Consider the following 25600-nt stretch of genomic DNA (forward strand, 5'->3'; position numbering starts at 1 on the left):
TTCTCATGATGTGGCCAAAGTACTTCATCTTTGCCTCTAATATCCTTCCCTCCAATGAGCAGTCGGGCTTTATTTCCTGAAGTATAGACTGGTTGGATCTTCTCGCGGTCCAAGGGCAGTGGATCAGACCAAATCAGACCCAATCTCATTTTTCAGACTACCCTGAAGCCCTAGAATATTTCTGAGTTTCCAACAAACTCAAGAGTATCCCCCTCCCCCACAACTTTGCCAAAAACAGGGCAAAGAATGTAATGAATAAGCTATGATATTCATCATTGTGTCTTGTGACATCTAGTGGCCCATTAGCAGTGAGTGTGGGGTAGTGTAGACAAATCTTTAAAAAGAAAATTTGCAGCCACTGAAGAAGAAATCAAAGCTCTCAATGGTTAGAAATTCTGAGAGTTGGAGGTCCAAACAGCTGGAAAGCTGCATATTGAGTCTGCCTGATCTGGAGTATCCTGCAGACCCATGGTGGGCTATTTCCAGCCGCAGGGAGTGTCCTTTCTTCCTGGTCTATTGGGCACCAGCTGATGGTTTCCAGGTCGGGGCCAGGTAGCTGTCTCCAGTATCACACTAGAGCTCAAAGAGTATGCTTCCCACCTAAAATCCTGTGGTTGCCTCCTACAGATTTCTGGGGGTTATAGTTTAGGGGAGGGACCCTTAAAATGCTTAGCCAGAGAGGTCCTGGAACTCACTAAACTACAAGTCCCACAATTCTGCAGAGGTAGCACAGAATTTCAGATGGGATGTATACTCTTTGACTACTCTTTCAGCTAGGAGCCAAGGTGGCACAATGGGTTAAACCCTTGTGCTAACAGAACTGAAGACCGACAGGTCGCAGGTTCGAATGCGGGGAGAAAACGGATGAGCTCCCTCTGGCAGCTCCAGCTCCCCATGTGGGGACATGAGAGAAGCCTCCCATAAGGATGGTAAAATATCAAAACATCTGGGCATCCCTTGGGCAATGTCCTTGCAGATGGCCAATTCTCTCACATCAGAAGCGACTTGTAGTTTCTCAAGTCACTTCTGACACACAAAAAAACACCTCTTTCAGTTCTAGTCCAGACGTCTCCTCCTGTTTACCCCTAACACATTTCTACTAGAGAATGGCTGCAGTTTGGTGAGGCACTCCCAGGATGCCACAGCATTAAACCAGGGCAGTTCAAGTGCTGTCCAACTGAATTCCTTTTGCAGGGATGTCTGAGTGAGTCCAGGCTGCACTCTGGGTCCCTTGCCCTCCGATAACCCGGCGCTGTCTTTCAGGGCCTTCTCCCGCTTGCGCTTGGCCTGAGAGCTTGGAAATTCACACCTCGCAGGGCACAGCCCTCCTCTCTCTCAAACATACACACAGCCTCTCTAAGCCAGGGAGAGGCGATGCTTGGCTCAGCAGAACAAGACACTGCTGCTGCTCCTGCTGGGAAAGCGCAAAGCATCGCCGGGAGGCTCAATAAAACTCTCTGTGAAGAAAAGTGAGGACAACATGCCTCTTGAAGTGGCAAGGAGGAAGGTTCCTAGTCTTGCAAGGAATGGGCTACTTCACCTTTGAGCCAAATGAGTTCAACACTGCTTTTCTGCTAAAATAATAATAATCTCCTAGGCTCTGATAATTGGCAAACTGGCCAAGAAGTCAGCTTGCCAATTGCAACTTTAGATGAGCGGTTGCCAGCCTTAAACATTAAACAAGGGGTTGTCGGCCTTTGGTCCTCCTGGTCTTTCGGATTTCAGTTCCCAGAATTCCTGACAGTTGGTAAAGTAGACTGGGGCTTCTGGAAGTCTCAAGAACTGGAAAGATCAAAGGTTGGGAATCACTGCATTAAACAATAAATGTGAATCACCTTTTAGTAGCAGAAAAATATAAGAGAAGTTCCCATATTATTACTGTATGCAACAAAAATGGGTGAAAATAAATTATTTTATTTTCATAATAATAATTGCAACTGTGTTGTTGCAGGTTTTTTGGGCTGTATGGCCATGCTGTAGAAGCATTCTCTCCTGACATTTCACCTGCATCTGTGGCCAGCATCCTCAGAGGTTGTGAAGTTTGTTGGAAACTAGGAAACTAGGAAAAAATGGGTTTATACATCTGTGGAAGGTCTAGGGTGGGAGAAAGAACTCTTGTCTTTTGGAGGTAGGTGTGAATGTTTCAATTGGCCACCTTGATTATTATTTGATGGCCTGGCAGTTTTTAGGTGTGGATTACTATCTGGGTGTTCCTGATTGTTTCCTGTCTGGAGTTCCCCTGTGTTTGAGTTTTTTTTATTTACTGTTATAATTTTAGAGTTTTTTTAGTACCAATAGCCAAATTTTGTTCATTTTCATGGTTTCCTCTTTTCTGTTGAAATTGTCCACATGCTTGTGGATTTCAATGGCTTCTCTGTGTAGCCTGACATGGTGGTTGTTAGACTGGTCCAGCATTTCTGTGTTCTCAAATAATATGCTGTGTCCAAGCATGCCCAGAGAAGCATGTCCAGAGATATTTTTTTTAAAAAAAAACAAAAACCTTGCAGGGATCGGGTGATTGCATTATTATTGGGAACTCACTGCTGGAGTTCCCAGGAGACAACCCACAGGACAGCCCATTTGCATATGTCATTGATACGATTCAATGCAGGCGATTCTGACAGCTCTCATTCCATATGTTCCTGAGCTCCTGAGTCAATCTCAGATTGTCTTGTCCTCGCTCCTTTTTTAAAAAACTGTTTCTGACATTTCCCTAATGACCATCTGTCAGGGGTGCTTTGAATGTGATTTTCCTGCTTCTTGGCAGGGGGTTGGACTGGATGGCCCATGAGGGCTCTTCCACCTCTATGATTCCATGATTCTATGACTGTTTCTGACATTTCCTTGTGATGGATGCTGACAGGAAGTCCCTCTGTGACATGGGATGGGCTCTGTCACTTTTCATTAGCTCAATGGATTAAAATTGTTTTTAACAGGGAGGGGGGAAATGGGATAAAGTCCTAAGTCTATTTTATTCTACCAGTTGAATGCAGAACTGTACCCACATGTCTGGTATTTCCAAATTCTTAATTTCCTTTTAAAAACTTGAATTTGGGAACTTTTTCTTCAAGATATGAAGCCCAAGTTGTAATCTGGTTCTAATTAAAATAAGAAATAGAAAAGTCTTGAACTACTTGTAAGTGCCACTTTCCTGTGTCCAAAAGATGACCCGCCGATAGTGCTGGAGACAGTACACTTTCTAGAGATCCTGGCGCTTAGGTTACAACCAAAGTAAACACTAAGGGATAAATAGGAAAGTCTGATACTAACTAATAAAATAAATATGCACGTACAGAAATGCAATGATTTTAATCATAATTATTTTTTCATGACTTTTTCAATATAGAATGGATATAAACGTCAAGAACAATGAATGTTCACAACATAGATTTTATGAGAGTAGACAATAATCTAATTAAACCAATATATTATTTCAAAAATAATGATAATAACAACTTCCACGTAGTCACACAGTATGAGGCATATTGTCCTCTCGGTTTCAAATATAGAATTGTGATTAATATTTAAACAAAAGGAACAAACAAATAGCGATATCAATTACTATACAAGTCCATCAGAATGTAAGGCGTAAAGCCCATCTATTTTGAATATGGGTTATAAGGTCCTTAAAACTTTAAAGCAACAAAACACAAGACACTTTGAATTTAGAAGAGGCGATTAATCCTGGGATTTATAAAACTGTTTCATCGGTTTGATGAAGTCAGAGAATAATTGCATTTCAGTAGATTCACGCTTTCTATATTCATTAGGACTGTACTTTCCTATTTGTCCCTTGGTGGTTAGGTGGCAAGCACAAGAGTTTGCCAGAGCAGAGGAAGAGAGAAACTCCCTTTCTTCCCTTCTACTGCTCCCAGTTTGAGGAGCAAACTAGCTAACTCGGATGAGGGATAGCTGGTGCTTGGAAGAATTTCCAAGGTCAATGAGGTGCAATAACTATGGCTGGTTTAGGTCAGAATTGAGCTTGGTTTAAGCCAGGCTATGCTAATGAATACAAAGGTCATCTCAAGCTTGTCTTGGAAGCTTTCCCCATGGCCACATTTTTTTTGTCCAATGATGTAATCATTGATTTTGTGTCAGAGCTAGGAATGGATGACCTTCCAAAATGCACTAATTTCTTCATAAATTCAGCTAAAATAACAAGGGATTTTTTAAAATAAAAAACCTAATGTGGGAGAAAGTAAAACAAACATATTTGTTCCTTCCTAGTCATTGCTGTGATTCGTGCAACCATCTGTGCTATGAGAATATTCAGAGAATTATTAATCTTCTCCATTTGCCAACAATTTTTTTTGAAGGCATGGAGTATACGCATCTAGCACCCAATGCAAATTAGGGACACCGTGTATAATTTGTCTTCATAGAAATGTCATTGGGCAGAAGCTAGCTGAAGACAAAGAAGCATCGTATATAAAAACAAAAGGGTTTGTCAAGGGTACACTTGGACATTAGGATACAGCCATTCAACACCTTTGCTTGCATGCTCTATTTATTCATTTATGAATATACTAGCTGTCCGCTGCTACACGTTGCTGTGGCTCAGTATGTGTATAAATGTTTTGTATGTGTATACATATGTGTATACGTGTTTTGTGTGTGTATACATTTATAGCCATGTATAAATACATGAGAGGAAGTCATAGGGAGGAGGGAGCAAGCTTGTTTTCTGCTGCCCTGGAGCCTAGGATGCAGAACAATGGTTTCAAACTACAAGAAAGAAGATTTCACCTGAACATGAGGAAGAACTTCCTGACATGAGAGCTGTTCAAAAGTGGAACTCTCTGCCCCAGAGTGTGGTGGAGGCTCCTTCTTTGGAAGCTTTTAAACAGAGGCTGGATAGCCATCTGTTGGGGGTGCTTTGAATGCAATTATTCTGCTTCTTGGCAGGGGGTTGGACTGGATGGCCCATGAGGTCTCTTCTAACTCTATGATTCTATGTTTCTATGTATGTGTATATATGTGGTTTTGTGCATGCTTTGTAATGTATTTTTTATTTTTTGGATTTTAAAGACTTTTCTACTGTGTTTTTCAGTGTTTTTATGAGTGATGGTCACTCATTGGCCTGATAGGAGTCTTGTGTCCAAATTTGGTGTCAACTCATCCAGTGGTTTTTGAGTTATGTTAATCCCACAAACAAAACATTACATTATTATTTATATAGACTAGCCGTCCCTGCCACGCATTGCTGAGGCCCAGTCTGTGTATATGTGTTGTGTGTGTGTGTGTATGTGTGTGTATGTGTATTTATGTGGTTTTGAGCATGCGTTGCAATGTATTTATTTTTTTAAATGGCTTTTTAAGTCACATCCGCTGTGTTTTTCAGTGTTTTTATGAATGATGGTCACTTGTTGGCCTGATAGGTGTATTGTGTCCAAATTTGGTGTCAATTTGCCCAGTGGTTTTTGAGTTATATTAATCCCACAAAAGAACATTATTTTTATTTATATAGATTTCTTCTCTCTCTCTCTCTCTCTCTCTCTATATATATATATATATATATATATGCTAATAGTACTTATTTTGGGGATCTCCAACATTATAAAATAATATTTTATAACAGTTTACAATCAAATACGTCTAAAGAAGTTAATTGCGATCTGAAAAACTCTTAATAGAATTAACTGGCTTGAATTGACTGGGTGCCCTGACACAAGAAATAAAAAAAATAGAATAAACAAGTTATTCTCAAAGATGCTGCAGGATTCTTTCACCCCTCCTCCTTTTTGATTACATGCTGATACAGACCAGCACAACTATCTCTAGTAGCTTACAAGAGAAAATACTAACTATAATGTCCAATAAAAATAATCTCAAACATAATCAAAAATAAAAGCCATTCAGAAGAGAGTGATCTTCGGCTATCTCCGAAAAAAAATAACATGGAAGGAGCACATTGGAGCTGTACAGAGAGGAACCTGATATCCCCTTTTCCTGGAAAACAGGAGATACTCCAATCTCAAATATTATTGTCATTGGTCCTGAAATTACTTCTGCCAGTTCTCTTAATACCCTTAGATGTAACTCATCTGAACCTGGAGACTTGAATTCATTTAGATTAGCTAGATATTAGCAGAAGACAGTGTAACTGACTTGATAGATTGAGCTGAACAACTGCAGCTTCTTCGTCCGCCCACACTTCCAGAAAGAGAATGATTAAAGCACTTCTAATTCACTTGTTGGCTTGGAAGATTGTGTTTAGTTCCACTCTAAACTTCAATATGTCATTTCTTTGACTGGGTAGTTCAGTAGAATCAAGCTCTTCTGATCATCCTCCTGTAAACATAGTTATTTTCTTTTTTAATCACATTCAGACATAGAAACTTACTATCAGTATAAGGAAGTTTATGTTCTATTTAGTAGCTAAAATATCAGTTGCCTTGTTAAGAAAGGTTCTCAAAGCAATAGGAAGAGGCACTACAGATACTGTGTCCCCTAGTCATGAGGAATTGACTACAGACCCAGAAGAAGGTAAGCTTGTTTTGGGAAGGGGGTCAAGTTTAATTGGCTAAGTTGCTTGTAGGCTTGTGTGTGTTTTGTGAGTGTTTGGGACTATGTGCTTTCCTTGAGCACATGGCCTAGGGACACAGCTTCTGTTGATGAAAGTAGTCACCTGGCTTCTGTCTGAGTCTACAACAGCTACGGCTAGCTTTATATACCAGCTGTATCTGTCTTTGAAGCACAGCAAAGAGGAAAACAAGAAATCTGGTGTGCACTTTACAGAGGAGTTTGTGGCAGAGGTCCTGTATGTCACAAGAAATTCAATAATTTAATATGATGTGTGGGAATGAATGGAAGGATGTGTGGTTGGAGTGAATAATTTTGGAAACACCAGTATAATATTAAGGCCTGCAATGACTAACTACCTGATTGCTGGAACTGTTATCAAAACCTGCTAATGAGGATTGATAAGAACTGTGATAATGGTTCTTTCAAGTAAAGGAAATATTTGCAAGCTTCTTTATGTTAAGAAGGAAGTCAACACAAGCCTTGTGTTTGTCAACACCAATCACGAAGGCATTCAAGTATTACCATATCATATATAGGACAACTGAATATGGATACTGAGCTACTGCAGTGACCTTTGTAATAGGGGAAAGCTGCCAATGTGATAAAGGACAAGCTTTCCAAACCCAAACATCTCCTGTCATCAGTGACACTAGGAGGCTAATACTTGGAAGAATGTGACACAAAGAAGCAGATCTATCAAGAGCCATGCAACCCAATCAATTTCCAAGCTCTCCCTTTAATCATTTACAAGGAACCCTGAAATGTAAAGATGTATCACTGGGCACTTAAATTAGGATTATCCACACTATCATATTTCTCATGTCTATGTATGGCTGTAAAAACTGGATAGTCAAGAAAGCTGATAGGAATAAAATCAACTCACTTAAAATGGGTTTCTGGGGAAGAATTCTACAGATACTGTCGAATGCTAAAATGACAAATGAGTCCTAGAGCAAAACAAGACTGAAATCCCTTTAGAAACCAAGAGAATTAGATACATCATGAGATAACACAACATTGTTTGCGAAGGTAATGTTTGATTAGTGAAAGAGGAAAACACATTACAGATGGATAGACTGCATCAAGGAAGCCAAAGGCCTGAGTTTTCAAGTCTACAAGACCTCAGCAAGGTTGTGGTGGATAGAGTGGCGTAAAATTAGAGGTCTTTCATTCATACATCAGAGTCTACTTGATAGTAGCTAACTTGAGCAAAGACAATTTGGGTGGGTAGGTTAATGAGAGTCTTATTAGCTCATGAAAAAATGATTGGAACTGCACACCAGTTCCACCGTCTTCTCTCTTTGCACATCATTCTTTTCTTCTCCAGCCTGAATGCAGCCATCATCCATGTGTTGTCTCTTCCATCAATATGATTCTCTTTCTTGCTTTCTTTCTCATATACACAATATATAATCACAGAAATGCAGCCAGGTACAAACATCTCTAGTGCCCACTACTAAGCAAACTTACCAGTTTATTAGCCTGCCCAACTCTTGCTATCTACTACCATGTTCTTCTCATTCCGAGTGGCAATATATGGGAGCCTCGGAGTGAAATGCCTGGCCATGGAGCATGCCAGATAAAGGTTTATGCTATTCTACTCAATGCTCTTTGTAGTCCAACCTCTGAATACTTCATGGAAGATGCTCTGCCCTTCGAATGCCAACTGCTGGTCTTGCCAGGATGAAAGTAGCTGCCAATGCTGCTACCAACATCTCTCTTTTTTTTTGGTGTCAGGAGCAACTTGAGAAACTGCAAGTCGCTTCTGGTGTGAGAGAATTGGCCATCTGCAAGGATGTTGCCCAGGGGGCACCTGAATGTTTTACCATCCTGTGGGAGGCTTCTCTCATGTCCGCGCATGGGAAACTGGAGCTGATGGGAGCTCACCCTGCTCCCTGAATTTGAACCAGGATTGGTCAGCAGTCCTGCTGGCACAAGGGTTGAACCCATTGCGCCACTGGGGGCTCATCTCAACTACTCCCCTCCCACTTTAATAGAACAAAGAATGGGGAATTAGCAGCCATGTAGCAGTATAAGACGCAACTTCGTCGCAGCAGTAAAATTGGCCATTTTAGCAGCTGTGGAGAGAGAAGTTTAAAAATTCACCATAACACCAGAGAACTCACCCATGTTGAGTAAAGACCATGGACAGACTACGAGACTGAGCCTTGTGCCTTTCCTACTACCCACTCTCTACTATCACAATGCCCAGTTTCAGCAAAACTATATTGCTATGTTAAACTAGAGTTTTTCATAACATTTAAAATTGTGTTGTCAAGGGTTTCATGGCAGGAATCACTGGGTTTCTGTGAGTTTTCTTAGCTGTATTGTCATGTTCCAGAAGCATTATCTCCTGACATTTCGCCTGCATCTATGGCAGGCATCCTCAGAGGTTGTGAGGTCTGTTAGAAACTAGGAAAATTGGGTTTATATATCTGTGGAATGTCTTGGGTGGGAGAAAGAACTCTTGTCTGTTGGAAGTAGGTGTGAATGTAGCAATTGGTCACCTTGATCAGCATTTTAATGGCCCAGCAATGGTCTTCAGAGTGTGTGCAGACCATCAAAGACAAAAGACACCCCAATCTGCATTAAGTATGACAGAGAACTGAGAAATACATCCCTGCATCTGTAAATTGTATTCTATGGACTGTCATATGATACTGGTAAATCACAATTATAGCAGTATCTGTCTGTATCCAATAATTATCATGTGGTGTAGAGTGTCTCCTGTTGCTGCTTTGCCTTTCAATCATTGGTGGAGCACACTTTTCATTAATGGCTCCCAATATTATTGCTTCAATAAGTGATCATAATTCTCTACCTCTGCCCCTCCTTCTGCCTAAGCATTCCTAAGTAGACTGAGACTGTCCGCTCCAGCAGAGTAAGGGGTATTCAAATTGAGAAAAGAGAAAGTGACTTGCATCTGCTTCTCCAATCCTTTAAAAGATCTTTTTGGGGGATGACGAAGATATTAGAGATTAGAAAAAGGGACAGGCTCACTTTCCTCATGTCAAAGAGTTAAGGAATAAAAGTGAAGAAAACAGACTGGAAAAAAATACTGCATACTTGAAACAAAGAAATAAGATTTTGATCTAGTAGAGAAGAAATTGATAATATAAAAAAGGAAGAGTGGAAGAAAGGAGGGAGAGAGGATAAAAAGGAGAAAGAAAGAAAAAGAAAAGGGAAAGATCTCAGGAAGATACCTGGAAGTAAAAATAAATCCTTATATTTATTTTTATAACACTAGCATATTCTTATCTACTAATTTACTAATCTATCTACCTACTCACTATATGTCATTTTTTCTTTCCTTTTTCTTTTCTTTCTTCTCTTTCCTTTCCCTCATTCTTTTGATACTTGTATGTTAGACAAGACTCTTCTTCTTCTTTTTTTAATTTCTGTTTTAACTATAAATTCTAATAAATATTATATTAATAAAATCTTTTGGGGGATGGAAAGACCCATTTTTCCAGGAGAGGGTGAGGTAAAAGAGAAGAAAGGAAGAACTGGAAGAAGACAGGAGAAGCCCCACTCGACTGCAAACTGGTCTGATGGAGATTGTTTTTAAACTGGTATACTACTGGTATATTCCCATTTATTTCAACAATGTGATTTCTGTGAGACAACAGCAGGTGTGATAAAGTCCTAAGTGGGAATGAAAAACCAAAATGCATGCTTTCAATCATGTGTCTAAACAGTCTATCAATAAAGTAATATAGTCAATGGTAGCAATTCTAACACAAACACTATTGGGATATACTGGATCTGAAAGTACTATCTTAATGCTTTGCAGAATGACAACAACAACAAACAACAGGATGAGGTAAAACAGGCAAACGTCACTGACATCTCAGTGAGAAGCAAAGAGAAAGGAAACCAAAACAACAGCTTCAACAGCCTCCAAGTCACAACAAAAGTGTGAGCAAATTATGAGCAATGTGATCTTTGAATGCTTTGGAAGCAGCATCTCTGAAAATGTGTTCACATCTCCTCCTGGGTAAGGTTGAAGGAAGCCCAGAACTACATAAAAGACATTCATACATACTAAATATATACATTGGTGACTGAGAAATATTGTTTTCCATCATTTTTTTTTACATTTGGACCTAACAGACTATGTGTTCACGCTGTCTCCCAATGTTTTTCAAGGCCAGTTGGACCTGGCTCACTGAATCAAACATGTTTCCCAATATTTCTCCAGGAGACGAGAATATCCACACTATTGATACCAATTATTAGCTCCACTAGAGCTCTTAGACATCTCTTCAGGCCATTCTACACATGTCCTAAAACACAGAAGAAACTGGGATAAAAGTGGGGTGGGTGGCTAAATAACAAAAATGTGAACCGATGTGGATTAACAGCTGAAAAATGTGAATTTAAAAGGTACACTTAATACCCAATTATGGCCAAAATATGTGCATATTCGCATAACTGTATATCCCTGCAGTCAAGAAAAACACGTGATTTCATTCGTATACCCTGGTATGGACTGCTCCAGCACGTGTGCACATTTTAAAATTCTGAAACAGGTGATCTGGGCTATAAACAAATGGAGCTCCCCCCCCCCCCCTGAAATTCTCAGGGTGGTCCACGAGAAGGCCTTACTGGTGCATTATTTAAACTGTTATGTTTATTCATATCATGATCTGATCACCATGCTCAATATATCCTATATGCAAGGGGGTATTGGGATAATGATACAAAAGGTTTGCAAGGGTAGATCCTCGGCACCCCCCCCCCCCGAATCAAACTCAGCCCCCTCCCTTGAATCAAACTCACCCCCCCCCCCCCTTGAATCAAAATCCTGGCTACAGGCCTGCCATGGGTCATATCAAAAAACATAATTTGTGCCCCCTAGACCTGCCCTCGGCTTATACATGAGGTCAACAAGTGCATCAATATATATGGTAATTCTGGTAGATTTATTTTAGACTTATCTTGTAGGCCTATTTCTAGGCCAACTGCATTTAGGTTTGCTTGTCCTGTATCGATTTCTACACCCAACCCCAAATATACACTTATGACTATTCCATTATAAAGTGTTTAGTATCACCTGAACAGCTTATGCCTAAATACAACTTCTGATCAGTGCTGAAAATTCAGACCAGCTGTCTCTTTTCATACACCTCCCTCTAGAAACTATTAGCCAGTAGCTTTTGCAGTGTGTTGTTTTGCCATGAGGTGGGCACAGTGCCATGAAGGGCCTGAAATATTGCAGGAGATCCTGAAGAGCAGCTGGAGAGCCTGACCTGAGGAGAAAGATTAAAAGAGCTAGCTAAACGATGACTAAGAAGCAATATGATAACAGCCCACAAATATCTTGAAGGGTGTAAACACCAATGCAAAAGAAGCTGAAATACTGAGTAAAATAAATGGCAATCATGATAAATATACATCCCCCCCCCCCCATATATATAAAGAACTAGTCCTTCAGATTGCTTATTAAAGAAGCTCTGGAAAAGCCCTGGGATCAGAATTAACCCTAGTGTAGGGGTTGAAGTTTGCATTTCTGTGGATCGTAATGATCTGACCAAGTTTTCCAATGTCTATTTTTGTCTTAGGTGGCACACATAGCTGTCGTTGTGCAAAGTTCAAGCTCCTTACCATTATCCTCAGCTTCGGGGCTCTGCTAGGTACGTAAAGGAATTGACGCATGGATGTCCATAAGTTGTCCACTAGAGCAATAAGGCATCCAAACAATTTTCCATGAGAATTAAAAGAATGTGCATTAATAAATGGAAATTCAGAGATAATTGTTAGAATTTATTTAAATTTCACAGAAAGAATGGCATTAATTCCCTAGTCCAATTACTCGATAGTCTTCAATTAATTTGCGTCACAGTCCAGATCCCCCCAAATCATCAGTTCCTCTTCCATTAATTTCCTTTCCTTCCATTATTCAAATTGCTTTTCTATTAATTGAAATCATACTCAATCACATACTTTGGGTGCCAGTGAGAGAAACCGAGTACTTGTCCAAATAATTTTTGAACATGTAAGTGAGTGTGAAAGAGGGGAAACAATCTTCATTGGAAGGGGAACATTAAAGCTAAAGTTTCAGACACAGACACATGGATGCACACACATACACCAGGGAAAGACTTAGACATAAGCAATTTTTAGAAAGTAGATAAGTAAACTTCTCCAGCCATTTAGATACTAGAACAGGGGTCCTCAAACTAAGGCCCGGGGGCCGGATACGGCCCTCCAAGGTCATTTACCCGGCCCTCACTCAGGGTCAATCTAAGTCTGAAACGACTTGAAAGCACACAACAATAACAACAATCCTATCTCATCAGCCAAAAGCAGGCCCACACTTCCCATTGAAATACTAATAAGTTTATATTTGTTAAAATTGTTCTTCATTATAATTATTGCATTGTTTTGAAGTGTATTTTGCACTACAAATAAGATATCTGCAGTGTGCATAGGAATTCATTCATTTTTTTTTCAAATTATAATCCGGCCCTCCAACAGTTTGAGGGACTGTGATCTGGCCCTCTGTTTAAAAAGTTTGAGGACCCCTGTACTAGAAGCTTAGCCCATTGGTTAGCAAACAAATCTGAATTTTTGCATGCTGATTTGAGCATGGGAATGCTTGAATTGTGTGCTTAGTGTTCATTTTTCATAATATAATATGTTAAATCTGAAATGTGACAGTGTTTCATTTGTTTTATTTATTACATATTTATCTAAAACAAAACAAAAAACTCAACAAAAAACATCGGCAGTCAGATTACTAACTGGGGCTCCGTACAGGGAGAGAACCACTCTGATGTTACAGCCGCTCCACTAGCTGCCGGTCCACTTCCGAGTTAAATACAAAATGCTGGTCATTATCTATAAAGTCCTAAATTGTTTGGCTCCAGGCTATTTGTCTAACCGCATCTCCATGTATAGACCACCTCGCACTTTTTCGTCAGCGGAGGAAGCCCTGATCTTGGTCCCACCTCCATCACAAGTACGACTGGTGGGAATGAGAGAGGGGCCTTTTCCATGATCGCTCCCAGCCTCTGGAACTCCCTTCTTAAAGAAATAGAAATGGCCCCCACCCCTCCTCTCCTTTAAGAAACTGCTGAAAACACACCTATATACCTTAGCATACACAGAGAAGGAGGACTTTATGGCTGCTACAGTTTGTCTTTGAATTACAACTGATGCTTGGCACTTTTTGCAGTTTGGTTGTTTAATTGTTAAGGTATATGTTTTGTGCAATTATGTTTTATTGGCATAATTATGTTCTCCTAAGTATTTGTATCTCTTACTATTTTAATCTGAATTCTTTTATTGTAAAAAGCACGTAAATGTTTATTTCTCATCTTTTGATTGTGTGTGATTTATTTATGGCATTGAAAGTTTGCCTTTTTATATTAAACTCCACTGAGTCCCTCTGGGGAGAGAGGGCAGTCTAGAAATAAAGTATATTATTATTATTTTATATTATTATTATTATTATTATTATTAGCGCCTATTTAAAGAAAAGCTTCTTAAGACAATCTACAACATAAAAACTAATTAGCCAGCAGAATATTCATTTAGGCAATACAAACCACTACTTCCAAATCTACTTTTTGGAGGAGGAGAAGTCATTATCTGCCTCAAAGCTTGTTTACATACAATTTCCACATAATTTGTGGCTGTCCTCACAATAACATAGTTGAAATGCAATATGAACACCACACATTTGGGTGGAATGTGAGCAAAGAGGTGGACATGAAATTGTGGGAGAGGAACAGATAGAAAACTATGAGAGAAGTTGTGAAATTCTGGCATTCAAGAAGAGTGGCTATTAAATCATGGTAGCTGTGGTTTTACAAGGTCTTTAGCCTTATTTGCCAAAGAGTGCTGGTGACTCACCAAATTATAACTCTTAGGATTCCATAGCACTGAGCCATGGCAGTCAATGTGGCGTCAATCTGTGTTAATTCCACAATGTATCCTGCACTGTTTGTTCTACAGTAGGTTTGTTTGTTTGTTTGTTTGTTTTTTCATGTCAGGAGCAACTTAAGGAAACTGCAAGTTGCTTCTGGTGTGGGAGAAATGGCCATCTGCAAGGACATTGCCCAGGGGATGTCCGGATGTTTTACCATCCAGTGGGAGGCTTCTCTCATGTCTCCGCATGGGAAGCAGGAACTGTCAGATGAGAGCTCACCCCTCTCCCTGGATTAGAACCTTTCGGTCAGCTGTCCTGCCAGCACATGGGTTTAACCCATTGTGCCATCGGGGGCTCCAGTAAGTAAGATGACAAAGAGAGTCACTACTTCCGGCAAAGGAAATTTCCTTAGATACACTTTTCTTCCTTATTGTCAAAACCTTGAGTGGGTTGCTATCAAAGTTGGCAGCTTCCAAAATATACTGTGGTACAGAATATTGTTTTCTTACAGCTAATTACAGCTAATTATATGTCAGGACAATAAAATATGTAAAATAAAGGAGCTGATAAGGTGTGAGAATTAGAGCAGTGACACAAATAAGGGCCCTTCCACACAGCTCTATATTCCAGAATATCAAGGCAGAAAATCCCACATTATCTACTTTGAACCGGGTTATCTGAGTCCACACTCAGGTAATGTGGGATTCTCTGCCCTGATATTCTGGGATATAGGGCTGTGTGGAAGGGCCCTAAGAGAGGAAGGAAAGGCACAGGCAAACTTCAGCCCTGCTGTGGCTTCTTTTCCTTTCTTGGATGAGAGATTAAATGGGATGATGCCATAAAATGGAGTAGATTGAATTTTATGAGATTGCAGTTGAGTAAGAGCGCATATGTACAGAATCAGTGTGAACTTTCAAAAGGATTCTTTTAGCACTATTTCTTTTTTAAATTAAAAAAATGGAAAGTCAGTCTCTATTGTGAAGATGAGGAATATATAAATCACCTTAAGTATCAAAATGATACGTTTTTGTTTTACTGTGCATATAAACCTGTCAAACTAAGAAAATAGAGACTGACAGCTTGTCTATACTAACAAGAAAAAAACGGACTAGTCTCAAATTCATCTATGGACATCTCCATGAGGCACAGAGACTTGTGGCAAGTAGCCATAACCCAATGTTTTCCCCACTTTAGGCAGTCGGGGGATACTCCAGAGTTTGTAGAAAACTCTAAAAAACTTATCAGGCTTTGTGACAACCTGGTCACCAGAATAAGATCCATTTTGATCCAATTCCCAATACAGATGGACACCCCCACCACCACCCTTTTAGTGCAGGGAAAGTGGATGGCTCATCCCTCAAGTTGCTGCTGTTGCTTCCTCGCTGCAAGTGCCTGGCCCTAATGGCTTCTCGCGTCAGCTAATATCAGAACTAGGTGCCTAGACTATCAGTAAGGTTTCTTCTACACTGCAGATAGTCCACACTCTATCCTATCAACTGGATTATATGAGGCTACACTGCCATATAGTCCAGTTCAATGCAAATCTGGATTTTATATGGCAGTGTAGAAGGGGCCTAAGAATGAGATAGAGCAACCCCCTTTTCTTGCTGGTCTTTGGAGTGCCCCATTCTGACATCAGCAAACATCAAGGACCAGCTTTGATGATATGGAGGATAAAGCGATGTTCCAGCAGGACAGATTCAGCACAAACATGCCAGATTCGAGACTGTCTAGGGTAGATATATCCCTGTGTAACCTGCTCGATATTGATCTGTGTGTGTATGTTTAAAATATGGTAAATATTTAAAACCAGACCCGATTTTGTTACATGGATGAGTTATTCATTTTGGGCGAGTGCAGTTACACCATTTTCTAATGGTTCATGTCACTGCTTGTCCTTTCCCCTCCAAACACTGAGCCATTTTCCTTCTGGTTTATTGTTTCAAAATTCATAGTGTTCCTTGAACATGCACCTTCTATGGGCTCATAGAAAAGAAAAGGGGAAAAAAGAAAACATTAAGTATAGCAGGGAAACTCACAACTGCAGTGGCCCATTGGATACATATTTATTGAACAATTAATGCAGTTTGATCTCACTTTAACTGCCATGGGTCAATGCCATGGAATCCTAGGAGATGCAGTTTGGTGAAGCATCATCATCCTTCAACAGAGAAGGCTAAAAGAAATAGGTAAAATTACAGTTCCCATGGTTCCATAGTATTGAGCCATGGCAGTGAAAGTTGTGTCATACTGCATTCATCCTATGATGTAGTGCCAACCATTCTCTGTTCCGATAAGCGCAAGATTCACAGCTGACGTGTTTCCTTAGATTTTGTTTAGATTTCATCTGGTTTTCATTGTTCTCAGGAATTTTGCTTCATTTCCTAATTTCCTATGCCATTATTTCCCAGTGGATCTATGCTTTTTCATTCAATAAGGAACAGAGCCAGATTTATGAAGTGGTTTGAGAAGTGGATTAGGACTCTGGAGACCTGGGTTGAAATCCCTTCTCAGCCATGGAAACCCACTGAGGAGCCCTTCCACACAGCCATATAACTCAAAATATCTACTCCATTTTATGGCATCATCCCACTTAATCTCTCATCCAAGAAAGGAAAAGAAGTCACAGAAGGGCTGAAGTTTGCCTATGGGTGGCATAGGGCAACCCAGGACTGAAGCAGAGCCTTTTCCCTTCTCTCTGAGGGATCTTCCACACAGCCATATAACCCAAAATATCAAGGCAGATAATCCACAATATCTGCTATGAACTGGGTTTTATGAGTCCACACTGCCATATAATCCAGTTCAATGTGGATTTTATACGGCTGTGTGGAAGGAGCCTGGATGACCTTGGGCAAGTCACACTCTCTCTGCCTTGGAGGAAGGCAATGATTTCCCTCCAAGAAAACCCTGTGATAGGGTTTTCTTTATGCAACATATACTTCAAAGTCAACTTGAAGGCACACAACAAAGACAACAACAAGGAACAGAGGTATTTGGCACACAAAAGACCATTATCAAAACTTTTCAATAGAATTCAAATGTGTGCAAAAACTGCCCCATTCATTCTCTCAACAAAAACACATCTAAAGTGTTCTGAATTCACTAGTAAGAATATTTAAAATCATTTTTATACATGCCTTTTTTATACTCTGCACTGATTTCATGAATTTGTATAGTCACACACTGTATCAGTCCCAACTGTGAAAGTATAATCTATCCAAAATGGAGACTCCCGGTGGCGCAATGGGTTAAACCCTTGTGCCAGCAGGACTGCTGCCCAATGATTTGAATCTGGGAACTGGGTGAGCTTCCATCTGTCAGCTCCAGCTTCCCATGTGGGGACACGGGAGAAGCCTCCCACAGGAGGGTAAAACATCTGGGTGTCCCCTGAGCAACGTCCTCATACCAGAAGTGACTTGCAGTTTCTCAAGTCGCTCCTGACATGAAAAAAAAATCTATCCAAAATGCATACCAGCCAGAATCATAAAACAGCCTTTCCTCTCTAACCATCCATTCCCCTAGAACACTGTTTCTTAAACTGTGGGTCCTGGGCCCAAATGCAGTCCCCTTTGCTCAGTGTTGGGGTCATGAAAAGTTTGGCAACAGTAAAAGGTTTCTGAACACCATCCATTTACACAAAACTTAGCCCTCCAACAGGTATTCCATCAACCTCCTTTTACTTTTCATCTGGCCTGTGACAGTGTAGGGAGAAGCAGAACTAATGACTGAATTTCTGTTGACTTGTGAAACCATCACATTACAGGCATGTAGCTGGGGGGGGGGGTGCTTGAGGGGCTTCAGCCCCCCCCCCCCCCCTGAAATCCTCATGGTGGTTCGCGAAAAGGCCTTACTGGTGCATTATTTAAACTGTTATGTTTATTCATATCATGATCTGATCACCATGCTCAATATATCCCATATGCATGGGGGTATTGGGGTAATGATACAAAAGGTTTGCTAGGCTAGACCCTCTTTCACTCAGACTCAGCTCCCCCCCCCACCTAACCCCCCCCCCTGAAAAAATCAGCCCCCCCCCCCCCCCCCCCCCGAAACGAAATCCTGGCTGCTGGCCACATTAGCTATTTCAACTACATTGCTGGTTAAAACTAAACAGGGGCTGAAACCTTTGTTAAATGGCTTTATCAAAAGTATTATCTCTCATAAGGATGAACCAAAGCCCGGACTTGCACTGTAACCCATTTCTTCCAAATCATCTTTATGGCTTCAGTTGGATTGCTGTGGGTGCCACTGTAGTAAAAATCGTTAAAATATTAATTGAGTATATTATATTTTTCCCACATCACACTTTTCACTTCTGGTTGACTATGGCCCATCTACACTTCCATACAATCCAGTTTCTGAACCAGATTATCTGCCTTGAACTGGATTACATGGCGGTATAGATTCATATAATCCAGTTCAAAACCAATACTCTGGATTATGAAACTGGATTATATGGCAATGTAGATCCAGCCTATGTAACAATCACATATTTGTCTCCAAAATCTTACAACAGGGCTCAAAACACACCATGACTGGAAAGCCTAACATGCAAGCTCATTGCCCGACCCAGTTGTCCACCCTACCTGTATATGGTTGAGGGCCTTCTCTTGGTAGTGCATGTCGTCCCCAGTCCCCCCGGTCTCGTGGCCCGCCTCGGATGGGATCCCATAAGTAGTGCAATGTTCATAGTGGACATAGTCGTACTGGGGGGCACCACCCCACAATGTTGTGTCCTTTGTATTGTCATCCGTCTTGTGCTCTGAGTGATCCATAGCACGACACTCAACTTTTGTGGAAGTGGGGCAAGGCTGCTACAGGACATGTACTGCACCCCTCTTGCGGATCAGCAGAAGGCATGGCCTCTCTGTCTCCCTCTCCTTCCTTATTCCTAATGGCTTTCTCACTTTCTTTTCTTCATGCCCCCAAAGGCGTCTGGAGGAGTGATTGCAGGGTTTAACTATATTTATAGCAACCTTCTTCTGTCACATGACCCTCCCAAAGCCACATCTGATCTGAGCAAGAGGCATTAACTCGGCTAGGATTGAATATCAGGTGTGTGACAGGAGGAAACCCTGAAGGAGCGGGGGATGGGGAGAAGACAACGAAGAGGAGAGAAAGAAAAAATCTGGCACTAGAGCCAGAAGAATGAGCCAGAGATGTATACTCTTCTCTGTTCACATAAGTAGGTCTCCTCTTCTAATTTATAGGTGAAGGGAACCATATGATAGCTTTGTGCAGCAGATTTATTTCATCATTTAGTTCATCAGTTCTGCACGATGTGAAGAGATTGTCTACCAAAGTCCATAGAAAGGTGCAGTGTACCAAACAGAAAAACTTTAGCAGTCTACTGTCTGGAATTCTTGCCTTTGAATGTTTACACCTGCATTTACCATTCACTTCCAGATCCAAAACAAACTTTTTCTTTCACTTATTTCCCTTTAATTCTCTTCTCTTACATCTTTACCATCTAGAACAGGGACAGGAAATTTGGTATTCTCCAGATGCAGGACTCAAATATGTTTTACATGTTTTTACTGATTTTGTATGGTTTATTTTTATATTATATGGTAAATGTTTTTAACTGAATTTTATGGTATCCGGGCATCGAACTGTTGCCAACTGTAAACTGCCTTGAGTTGCCTTTGGGCTGAAAAAGGCAGTATACAAATATGGTAAATAAATAAATAAATACATTCCTAGTAGCATTAGTCATCATAGCCAATTGTGAGGGACTATAGGCACTCCTGTCCCACAAGATCTGGAGAGTATGAGATGCCTTCCTTTTAAATGTAGCTGATGAAGCTTGTATTATTGCCATGTTAGCAGTCCATTTAGAGTTGCTTCGGAAACTTGATCTTCTAATGAATGCACTCCATTTAGGCAATTAAAACAAGGATTTTTCTTCAACAAGAAATAGTTAGGAAATATATCCTGTTATGTGATTATGATCTTGAAATTAACCCCCCTGTTTAAACAGCTCCACTGGTTGCCAATAAGTTTCCAGTCCCAATTCAAGGTGCAGGTTATTAACTATAAAGCTCAAAACGGTTCAGGACCTGCCTATCTTTGTGATCGCATCCTCCCCTATGAGCCCACATGGTCCTTAACATCCTCCAGGGATGCTCTTCTCTTGCTCCCACCCCCGTCTCAGGCGCTGTTGATGGGGATGAGAGAGAGAGGGCATTCTCAGTGGTGGCCCCCATCTCTGGAACTCCCTTCCTTGGGAGATTAGGCTGACACCCTCCCTACCCACATTCCATAAGGAATTAAAGATGTGGATGTTTTGTTGTGCATTCAACTGATGACTCCTATGACAAATGACTTGTATCGTGACCTGAATCATGACTTGATTTTGAATTCCTATATTACATTACTATATATATATAAGTTAAGCTGAATTGATCCTGTTTAATTGCTCTGTTTCCATGCTATTTCCTATGCTATTATAAATTTCTATCCACTATTGAACCAACTCATCCTTTAACCAGTTCACATAGTGGTCCTCCCCCCCCCCCCCCCCCGCTTCAAAATTAGTCTGCTGTTGCTTTTGATGCCTGTTTATTATTGTTATGCTGTTTTATGCTGTTTGTGCTGTTTTAATTTGTTATTGTTTTGTTTTTAATTGTATTTTGCCTTGGGCTTGGCCCCATGTAAGCTCCGAGTCCCTTGGGGAGATGGAGGCGAGGTAGAAAAATAAACTTCTTCTTCTTCTTCTTCTTCTTCTTCTACTACTACTACTACTTCTACTTCTACTTCTACTTCTACTTCTACTTCTACTTCTTCTATCAGTGTTTCTCAGCCTTCCTAATGCCATGACTTTTAATACAGTGACCCCCAACCATAACATTATGTTTGTTGCTACTTCCATAACTGTAATTTTGCTACTGTTATTTGGCACAAATACCCGACATGCCCAAATTTGAATATTGGGGGGGGGGGGGGGGTTGGGGGGATATTGATTTTGTCATTTGGGAGTTGTAGTTCTGGGATTTATAGTTAACTTATAATCAAAGAGCATTCCGAACTCCACCAACAATGGGATTGAACTAAACTTTTCAGTAAAGGCAATTCAGAGGTTCAATGTATTGACAGGATCTGTCTGATGGTTCAAAAAAAATAATCCTAAATTTCTTGGTGGACCGTTTGTTACATACAAAGTTGTAATACTGGAAGGAACAGAGAAGAATGGAGTACCCACAACAAACGCTGAAACAAGGAAATACTACTCGAGATACCTTGTAATAACCTCTGTGACCTCTTAGAACCCTTCTTTGATACTACTACAACTTCGTATGTAACAAATGGTCCTCCAAGAAACTTAAGATTGATTTTTTGAACCATCAGACAGATCCTGTCAATACATTAGGCCTCTGAATTGCCTTTACTAAGAGGAGATTGATGTGTTCCACCTTAAATTTATGTAAATACAGACATTTACTTGTAATAGAGATAAGAATTGTATTTGAATGTTGTATATATAAAACAATTTATTACATAACAACATAGTTGATGATCCAATAATTAACAATAACATGTAATTTCCTATGTACTCTGTTATATAGATATCTATGCTGTCTGAGTATATTGAACCAAACTTGGCACACAGAACTCTCATCAACAGAAAATACTGGAAGGGTTGACCTTGAGTTTTGGAGTTCACCTATATCCAGAGAGCACTGTGGACTCAAACAATGGCACAAATACTCAATAAGCTCAAATGTGAACACTGGTGGAGTTTGGGGGAAACAGACCTTGACATTTGGGAGTTGCAATTGCTGGGCTTGATAGTTCACCTACAATCAAAAAGCATTCTGAACCCCACCAATGATAGAATTGGCCCAGACTTCACACAAAGAACCCCATGACCAACAGAAAATACTGTGCTTTCTGATGGTCTTTGGTGACCCCTCTGATACCCCTCTGATGACCACTCCAGGGGTTCCAATCCCCAGGTTGAGAAATGCTGTCTTATATCCTCCTGTATCCCCCAAAAGAGTCTTTTGCTTTTCCAGCTCCACTCTCCTTTGCTCTCCCAAAGTTTACTGCTCTCTCAAAGTGGCCTCACTGTCCTTTATGCCGGAAATGCCTTCCAAACACCTGCACAATTTACTCTGCCTTTGAACAACCTTTGGCACAGCTCCCTATTCCTCATGGCCAGCTCACTCTTACAAAGTTGCAGCAGAGGTAATGAACAAATGCACGTTCTTCTCCTCTTGAGCATTGTGACCATTCTTTTCCTGTTCTATGTTGCCTTCCTCATTCTTCTGTGCTCTTCCTGCATTTGATTAGTTTTACAATGATGGAACAACATTTCTGTAAACAAAAAAAAATAGGAGACTCTTCTCAAATGATTTACAATGTGTCCCAATGAGTTTAGGAGTCTTTTATAGTAAGATCATCATCATTATATTTTTTGATGATGATGATGACGATGATGATGTTTATTTATACCCTGCTTTTTCTCTCCACAAGGGAGACTCAAAGCGGCTTACATTAATAGCAATTTAATATGATTTAAAATCTACAAACATACAGATATTAAAACAGAATTAAATACCAATGGTATTAAAAATTCAAAATAAAAATCAATAAAAACTTATTAAAAACATATTCAAAGATAAAGCCAGCACACAAAGCAACTCACAGCATATAGATAGAAGTCATTCAGTTAGGGGGCTCCCGGTGGCACAGTGGGTTAAAGCAGGCAGAACTGAAGACCGACAGGTCTCAGGTTCAAATCCGGGGAGAGGCGGATGAGCTCCCTCTATTAGCTCCAGCTCCTCATGCAGGGACATGAGAGAAGCCTCCCACAAGGATGATAAAACATCAAAAATCATCCAGGCGTCCCCTGGGCAACGTCCTTGCAGACGGCCAATTCTCTCACAACAGGAGCGGTTGCTCCAGACACGACAAAAAAAAAAATCAGTTGGGGACTTACAATCTCATTGCAAAGACCAAACAAAGTGTTCCACTTTCCCTGGCTTCACTGCTGGACAGAGGGGGCAGCGAGGAGAATATTACCCTGTGCACTGCTCCCTCGTGGCAATGCTTTCCCCGTCACACATAGAAAGTGTCACCCTTCCATTGAGGACCTGTGCTTGCTCCCGTGTTGGGAGAGAAGCGTCCACATTGATTGAGGGTGGGGCCTCTGCCAGAAGTCACATGGCATCGTGTGAAGGCTGGCGTGGAGCTCCATCCCCAAAACAGGGTGGAAGCATCCTAGGATCTGATGAGGTCCTCAGAAAAGTTTGTGCATTTGTGTGGTGGTTTGTGCCTCAGCAAAGGCATTAGCCACCATGGTGTGGTGGTTTGAATATTGGATTATGACTCCAGAAATCAGTTTTCAAATCCCTACTTGATCATGCAGACCTATTTTAGGCAAGTCAAACTCTCTCAGCAGTAGAGGAAGACAAGGGCAAATCCCCACCAAACAAATCTTGACATGAAGTCTCTGTGATAGGTTTGTTTTAAGGTGCCATATGACTAGGAAATAACTTCAAGGGACACAATAACAACAAAGCTTGAGAATGAAGCTTGAGAATGGACAGTTGTCAATGTGTCTTTGTTATTGTGTAGCTCTTATTTATTTATTTATTTTATTTACTACATTTAAATACCGCCCCTCTCAGCCCAAGGGCGACTCGGAGCGGTTAACAATAGGCAACAATTCAATACCAGTACAGTTACAACATGCTGGTACAGTTACAACGTGCCGGTATAGCTATGCAGGGTGAAGAGAGATGTTTATTTATTTATTTATGACATTTATATGCTGCCCTTCCCACCCTGAAGGGGACTCAGAGCAGCTTACAAGATATTATATACATATATTATATTATATTATATTATATTATATTATATTAATTATATTATTAGCATAGCACAATATCAGTATTGTATATTACTGTATTGTACTATACCATTATACTGTAATATTATTAGTCATATTACATGTAATATAAAATATATAATTATAACATCATATTATTATTGGTAGTATTATACTGTATTACATGATAGTATTATATTTGTTATAATAAAACAAATATTATATTTGTTTGATTTTCTTCATTTACTTCTACACTATATAACTTCTCCTATGTTATATATTACGATGGGCTGAGAGAGGATCCAAGGCCCCATCAGTGGGAATGCTTCTCTGCTATATACCATCTGCTGCATCATTCACAGCAATAAAACTTAATTTAAAGCGGCAGTGAGTGTCATTTTTCAATAGCAAGTGAAATCTTGGAGAGGCCTGGAACTTCATCCAGTTGCATAAGAATACTGTATCCAGTTCTAGGCACAACAGTTCAAGAAGGGTATTGAAAACCTGGAACATGTCCAGAGGAGGAAGAGTAAGGTAATTAAAAGACTGGAGATAATAAATCCCCAGGACCAGACAGGTACACAGCAACATTTTACAAAACATTTGAAGAGGAATTAGCTCTATACCTATATAAGTTCATGAACTCAGTATCCTAACAAAACAAAAAAAACAAAACAAAAAACAGAAATGTGGAATGAAACAACAATAACATTAATTCCAAAAGCTGAAAGAGACAGCACTCTGGTTCAAAATTACAGACCCATTTCATTACTAAATGTGGATTACAAAATTTATTCAAGTATATTGACAGAAAGACTTAAGAAAATACTGCAATGCTGGATTCATGAAGACCAAATAGGATTTTTGCCAGGTAGGCAAATGAAAAACAATTTAAGAGCAGTCCTAAAGAATATCTATAAGAGCACAAAGAACAACATGGAGCGATAATGATTTTAGATGACAAAACAGCATTTGACAACATCTCTTGGACTTTTATAGATGAATTGTTATTGACAAAAGAATGTAGTGAACAATCTAGAAATTGTATTAAGGCAATTTATTCAAAACAAACTACAAAAATAAAATAAATGAAGATCTTACAAGAAAAATAAAAATCCAAAAAGGCATAAGGCAAGGTTGCCCTCTTTTATCTCTACTCTTAGCAGCAATAGTCTTGACAAGACAAATTAGAACTAGTGACAACAAAAGGCCTAGAAATAAAAGAAGAAATTTACAAAATGAAACTGTTTGCCGATGATATAGCTTTATGGACTCATAATCCTTCAAATGATATACTAAAGGTTCTAGAAATAATTAAGGAATTTGGGAAAGCCACAGGCTTATCTATAAACAGAGAGAAGACA

General features: G+C 40.0%; 1 protein-coding gene across 1 annotated transcript in view; it reads right to left on the bottom strand.

Annotated features, from left to right (window-relative positions):
• Positions 1–19324, bottom strand: part of CLCN1 (chloride voltage-gated channel 1) — a 79413-nt gene extending 60089 nt beyond the window's left edge. The window contains exon 1 of the mRNA XM_060762664.2: positions 18991–19324. Coding sequence (XP_060618647.2) covers positions 18991–19179 — 189 coding nt within the window. The 5' untranslated portion in view covers positions 19180–19324. The remainder of the gene's footprint in view (positions 1–18990) is intronic.
• Positions 19325–25600: the final 6276 nt, after the last annotated feature.

Source organism: Anolis sagrei, chromosome 2 (genome assembly GCF_037176765.1).
Source record: "Anolis sagrei isolate rAnoSag1 chromosome 2, rAnoSag1.mat, whole genome shotgun sequence".
Lineage (NCBI taxonomy): Eukaryota > Metazoa > Chordata > Lepidosauria > Squamata > Dactyloidae > Anolis > Anolis sagrei.